This window comes from Hippocampus bargibanti, linkage group LG12, assembly GCF_051943395.1.
Source record: "Hippocampus bargibanti isolate YZ-2025 linkage group LG12, ASM5194339v1, whole genome shotgun sequence".
NCBI lineage: Eukaryota > Metazoa > Chordata > Actinopteri > Syngnathiformes > Syngnathidae > Hippocampus > Hippocampus bargibanti.
The window spans coordinates 19,747,301-19,754,426 of NC_142745.1; the positions used below are offsets into that span (position 1 = coordinate 19,747,301).

At 42.3% G+C, this 7,126-nt stretch overlaps 1 protein-coding gene across 1 annotated transcript; it reads right to left on the reverse strand.

Moving 5' to 3' along the window:
* Positions 1-160: 160 nt before the first annotated feature.
* LOC148890838 (protein LSM14 homolog B-like) lies at positions 161-6,867 on the reverse strand. The gene is given in 9 exon segments (XM_089009858.1): positions 161-757; positions 843-963; positions 1,967-2,107; positions 3,250-3,351; positions 3,428-3,482; positions 3,485-3,612; positions 3,684-3,807; positions 6,482-6,645; positions 6,734-6,867. Coding segments are annotated over 9 exon segments (1,131 nt in total). The 5' UTR covers positions 6,861-6,867; the 3' UTR covers positions 161-588.
* Between the last annotated feature and the right edge of the window lie 259 nt (positions 6,868-7,126).

Here is a 7,126-nt window from a genome sequence, read left to right on the forward strand (position 1 = left end):
TAGAACATTAGAAAGTAGAACATTGTTTTATGGGGACCTGGGAACAGATTATTCTCGTTTTAATAGTTTCCTTTAGGAAATTAATGTTTGGGACACACACTTTTCACCTTACACACTGGGAACCAATTAAGTTTGTAAGCCAAGGTATCACTGTATGACAAAGTGTATGTGTGGAAGACAAAGTGTATTGTGCACAGTGATTTCAAAACAAACATGCAGCTTTATCCCATTTAATTGCAACTGCTATTCTTGATTGTTTCACAAACATTCTCGGAAGGAGAAAACAAAGTACACTTAACTGTCCATTCAAATTTGGATGGCTGCGGACAGTCAAGCGCAGGGAAAAAAAATTCCTAACAAAATTAAATTTCACGCATGTTGCAGGACACGTCTGGCATTGCATGCTCAACTACAAATGAACATATTTCCTTGGTATACGGCTGCTGGAATAAAAAAAACTAACTTCTCTCCCATTTTACATGACAGAAAATGTACAGTATTCCCATAAATGCACAGCAAAGAAAAAAAAACATTGAATATGGGGGAGGCAATTCGTAACTAAGTTAGAAAACGACAACATCTATCTATTTACAGAACCGAAATGTCCACACTTTTCCCGCTACCACCCTCGATTTTGGAGAAGGGTCGCTGTTCAGCTTTGCGGCCCCGCCCCCGGAATCCTCTGCCGCTTAGGAAACGGCCCTGCACCCCGAACGTCTCCAAGTTCAACTTTTTCTCCTCTGCCCACGTGGTCCTCCTGATGGTGCTCACAAATGATGACCACATTAATTTCATACGTGGTGCTAGGGGGGAAATGAGGGGGGGGGTGACCTCATCCTCACCTGGGCTTTGAGTCAGCTGAGACGTTGTCAAAGAAGCCCTTATTCTTGTCGTAGTACTTCTCAGCAGGCGTCTCCTCCTGCGTACATGGGCTTGTAGGAGCTTCCAACAAGGAGGCTTGAACTGTGGCGAGGAGATCGAAACGGATCAACATTAGCTTTGTCAACGATAAACACTTGAAGGCAAAAATGAGTGCATACAAAAGATAGGCTGCCAAATGAAAATCAAAGTCATGTAATTTATTCAATACAGTGATACCTCGGTTTACGAACCCCTTGGCTTACAAGCTTTTCGGTTTACGAACGTTACATTTATGAAAATTTTACCTTGGCATATGAACTTTTTTTCATACACGGAGCTGCCTCGACAACAAAATGGCAGCCGACTGTTTTTCTCCTCTATTTCCCGCCCCCAGTCTTTGGTTAAAGCCACGTGATTGGTCAAGAATGCAGCAGTGAGGGGAAGGAGTTTAAACATTAAAGAGACAGTCAGACGACAGTGAGAGAGTTTCAACTTTGATAGTTCGAAGGCAGAGTGTAGACTGCAAGGTTAAAACATCCCATCAATCAGGCTCCACAAATAACCCGCACAAGCCATCTGTACACTTGATGCAAAAAGCTACCAACCCAGCTAAACAGAACACAATTGATGAGGAACCAGATAAAATTATGGCAGAGAAAGCACCTACCTACAAGGGATCATTCATCAAGGTGGTCAAAGAAGAAGGCTACGTTCCTCATCAAGTGTTTAATGCTGATGAAACCGGTCACTCCATTCCATCAAGCCATCAACGACCATCAAATAAAACGATTTTATTATACAGTACAGTTAATTGTTTAATTATAATACAATAGCACATTAATTATACATTAAATAAGGTATATTTTGTGTAGTTTTAAGGGTTAGAAAATTAGAAAGTCGAAACTTAGGTTTTATGAGGACCTGGGAACAGATTCATATTTTAATGGTTTCCTATGGGAAATTATTTTTTGGGATACACACTTTTCGCCTTACACACTCTGTCTGGGAACCAATTAAGTTCGTAAGTCAAGGTATCACTGTACGATGTAAAACAAAGTTGCATGCGCCGAAGCGCATATGTGTGGAAGTCATGAAATGAACCCACCTACAACCTCCTTCGTGAGATCGTCTTTAAACTGAGCATTTGCCAGCTCAAAATCAAAATCCGACTCAAACTTTAGAGTGTTTGATTTGGAATTCTTCACAAGTAATTGCCCCCTGCTCCAGTTCCTGGACTTCCGGCTTCCTGCACAGGAACACACACACAAATAATCATTTGGTATTGTTTGGAACTATGACTTGCCTAAATGTTGCAAATAGTCCAGATGCAGTAGTTCAATCTTCAGATACAGTGATACCTCGGTTTACGAACCCCTTGGCTTACAAACTTTTCTCGTTACGAACGTTAAATTTATGAACATTTTACCTTGGCATACGAACTTTTTTTTCGGGATATACACGCAGCGCCACAATGAGTGATGTGGCGTTCGCAAACGGCTCGTTCTAACAGGTAGCTGACTTTTTTTGTCCTCCATTTCCCGCCCCCAGTCTTAAAGCCGCACGTGATTGGTCAAGAACGCAGCACTGAATGTTTACAGACAGAGAGTGAAGCCCTTCTCCAAAAAAGAAAATGGCAGCCGACTCATTTTTGTCCTCTATTCCCCGCCCCCAGTCTTCGGTTAAAGCCACATGATTGGTCAAGAACGCAGCAGGGGGGGGGGGGGGGGGGGTTAAACATCAAAGAGACAGTCAGACGACAGAGAGAGAGAGTGACAAAATGGATAGAAAAAGTGAAATTCGGACCCGTTGATAGTTCAAAAGCAAAGTGTAGACTGCAAGGTTAAAATATCCCATCAATCAGGCTCCACACATAACCCGCACAAGCCATCTGTACACTTGATGCAAAAAGCTATCAACCCAGATAAACAGAAGACAATTGATGAAGAAGAAGGTAAAATTATCGCAGAGAACGCACCTATAAGGGATCATTCCTCAACATGGTGAAAGAAGAAGGTTACATTCCTCATCAAGTGTTTCATGCTGAGGAAATCGGCCACTCCATTCCATTAAGCCATCAACGACCATCACAAAGGTCAATAAAACCACTTCATTATGTAGTACAGTTTATTTCTTTAATTATCATACCATAGTACATTTATTATACATAAAATAAGATATATTTTATGTAGTTTTAAGGCTTAGAAAATTAGAAAGTAGAAAATTATGTTTTATGGGGACGTGGGAACGGTTTATTCTCATTTTAATGGTTTCCTATGGGAAATTAATTTTTGGGAAACACACTTTTCGCCTTACACGTCTAGGAATCAATTAAGTTTGTAAGCCAAGGTATCACTGTAGTCCAGATACAGTAGTTGATTCTTCGGATACCTTGTTTTCGCCTTTGTTTTTTATTCTCAGTGCTTTGGCCTTGCGTTTTGCTTTCACTTGGCTGGGATGCGGTTTCATCACCAAGAAAAGCATTTGACTGACCTGAAGATGACAAGAAATGGGGCTTCAGACGAGTCAGCTCTCCAAAACAAACAAAAAGAATCTAAAATAATCTTACTGTTGGGGACATTCTCTTTCTGAATCTGGGACACCGCGTGCTGGCCTGGACGCAGAGTCTGTCTGGGCTGTCTGGCTCAGTTGAGGATTTCCCCTTCCTCTGAGCACTGCTGGCCAAAGGAACTGTCTGAACAGCTTGCTCCACCATCGGTGTTCTTCTGGCGTGGATCCCGAGGAACCCTGGAACTGCACGAGAAAAATTGAGACACCGGCGGACGGTAGAAAGCCGCGCAACTGGATGACGACCGTACAGAGACCTTGCACTGTGCTGTACTGCTGTTTGAGGAGAGAGCTGGTTGCCAGTTGATTGGAAGCGGCCATCGCATCTTGGGAAGGGCTCCAGTGTGGCCGATATCCACCAGGAGTGCTTCCCACAGACGACTTTAACAGTAAAAGAGGAGACAGGGGGAAAGCATAACGTTTATACATGATAAGGCATGAAAATAGCGAATTGTTTAAAGGACCTATTTCCCGCCCCCAGTCTTAAAGCCGCACTAACTGACATCAGAAAAACGTTTTATAGCCTCTAAAATACCCAAAACTGCTGATATTTTTCGTCACATGCAAAACACCAATAAAAATGACTGAAAGTGTCACAAAATTACCACAAACTCAAAACTGGGGAGATTCAGAAAGTCCCGCCCCCTTGTTCGTTATGTCACGCCAGGATACTCCTTCACAAACTGCCTTGCTCCAGAATCAAAACAATGGCGTCAGAGTTCAGATTCGGAGAAGATGCTTTCTTGTTACTCATCCAGTTATGAATATGATTCAAAGAGTTCTGAAGAGGAAAGCATAAATGTTTGCAATCGATTAAAGAAGTCCTTCCGTATCAATTCGAGCCGTCTGGACTCCAATGTAGCGACCCGAAAATGCACAAGATGGCGAACAAGCTCCATTGGAAATGGGCTGATTTGTCCGCTGGGAATTTGTGTGAACTCACACCTCCTTTATGCGTGTTAGCGCAATTGGTTGCGACACACAACAATCCACCATCGCGTTATATAGTTTTCCTTCTAATTTCACAATCAACACCAAGTTTTCAGACGAAAAAAGTACCCAAAATGCATTGTGTGTCGCTTTCTCGGTCAGGGGCGTTCCAAATGGGACGTCACTTAGGGCATCGTCATCGACTCGAAAACAAGACTTCATGAATGTTCAGCGCGGGTCTTAAAAGGTAAAATATAGCTATATGTGGTGGAATCTTTGTAAAATGCACTCAGTAGAAGTCAATTGAAGTGATTTTTCAAATTATGGTGGCAAATTGTCCAGGGGTGTGCACTTTTTGGTTTCCTAACTGACGTCAGAAAAATGTTTTATAGCATCTGAAATAACCAAAACATGCAGTATGATATTTTTAGTCAAATGCAAAAAAAAAAAACAATACAAATGACTTAAAGTGTCTAAAAAGTACTTCAATTTGAAACCGGAAGTGGCCAGTTTCAGAAGGTCCCGCCCCCATGTTTGTGGTGTCACGCACGGCAAGACGTCTTGCCTTGCTCGAGAATCAAAACAATGGCTTCAGATTCGGAGAATATGCTTTCTTGTTACTCATCCAGTTATGAATATGATTCAAATAGTTCTGAAGAAGAAAGCATACATGTTTGCAATCGATCAAAGAATTTATTCTGTGTCATTTTGAGGCATCAGGGATGGGAAACCAAAAAAAAAGAACACATTGTAGCAGTCCTTCCATCACGTCAATGCTTTTTGCTGTACTTTAGTCTGAAAACGTCGTGTAGGACCACAAAAGGGCAGACATGGCGACAAAGCCTGTAAGGAATTAATCAGCCCGTTTCCACGGGCTGATTAATTCCTTATATGGAGCTTTGTCGCCCTCTTCTGCCTATTTGTGGTCCTACACGACATTTTCAGACCAAAGTACAGCAAGGACTGCTACAAAGTGTCCTTTTTTCGATCAGGGGCGTTCCTTCAGTGACGTAACGTTCGGACTCGTCACCAACTCAAAAAAAATAGTCTTAAAACGTAAAATATAGCTATATGCGGTGGAATCTTTGTAAAATACGGTCAGTAGAAGTCATTTGAATACATTTTACAAATTATGGACACAACTTGTCCGGAGACGTCGGTTGTCCTTTAAATACATTTTTCTTAATGTCGTCGTCATCATCAACGCTACTTCTTTCCACCTCTCATCAGCCGATTTAGTCCCCTCTTCGGGAGGGCAAGAAACGCGCACGCAATCAGATTCTGCACGTTGGGGGTGGGATGGGGGGTGCACCGCTTTGTACGGCGTCATGTGGCGACCAAACGTCGTTTTGCACAATTGTCGTCATTGTTAGGAATAACAACAACAATTATGATTATTATTATTAATAATAAATAATAATAATACATTTATAAGCGCCTGTCAAAACTCTCAGGCAAACTTCACAGTCACAGGATATTTTTGTCTGCTATCGTTCACTCAACACGGAAGTTGTTTACCCCCTAATAGAGGGCATACATGTTACATCTCACGATTTGGTCGAGACATTTTGAACACAATACTCACAATAATTTGTATGGTAACAAAAAAAGTAAAAAAAAATATCCTAATTGAATGTAAAAAGTAAACAAAGCATTGTTGTCTTTTTGTGACAGGTTAAAAAGTACCTTATTTAGTATTTTGGGTTACAGTTAAAGCAAATCGCATAGTTACATTGGTTTACAAATGATATACATATATCTAAAATGTTTATTTAAACAAGCAACACCTGCTTCGGTTAGTGTTTCATGTCGGACCGATTTACATTGTTGGACAGGAAGTTGTGCGCATTCATTTGTATTACCTCTGGGCTTTCGAAGTAAACCACGGTTGAGTCGAGACATACACCACTGCTTGTCTTGTGTTTTTTTTCTGAATCCTACAACACCGTATCTCCCCCGATTACCAGAGTGGAGAGCGCAACATTTTATTTACTTCTAATTTACACTTTTGTAACGCTCAAACTATTTTAACTCGCACCACAGAGTCACGAGTACGAAAATCTCCCGATTTATGATTTCTGAAACTTAACATGTATGAGAGGGCAAGAGAATCCCGTGAACGCACCTGTACAATAGCAGGATCTCGAGGCAGTCCGTGATGCGTTTTGGTTGGCTCGGACACGGTGATTTCTTTTATGTCACTTCCTCGAAATATGATGTACTCGTAGACTTCATCTTTGGGCGGAACTGGGCTGTCAGCGTGCCGGTCTTCGGTCCCGTACGACTTGACTGTGACAAAGGCTCATAGTCATGCGGTTTGTTCTCGAGGATCCCGGCCGGCTGAGCGACGCGAACGAGGTAACGACGACGAGCTCACCTTTGGCCAAGGCAACTGTGTACCTCTCCGTGTCCACGTAGGATAAAACCCCTTCGTAACGAATCTGCATCTTCGAAATCAGGCTGATTTTGCTGCCGATATAAGGAGTTCCGCCTCGTCCGCTCATGCTTGCATCAGGTCAAGGATCAACGAGAGAAAGACGCCAGCAGCGGCGAGACACGCACTCATCAAGGACGAACCAAACGAGCGGCACCTGCGTCGTTTATAAGATCGGCAGTGACGCAACTCGGTTGGCCGACAACCTTCAGTCCAGCTGGGCTACTTTGAGTCCTTCATCGGCACGCTCGCTCCATATTCAGACAATAAAATATTTATTCGCAACACCCAGGCCCGGGGAAAAAAACAAAACAAAACTATATTTTCTTTTGCTGA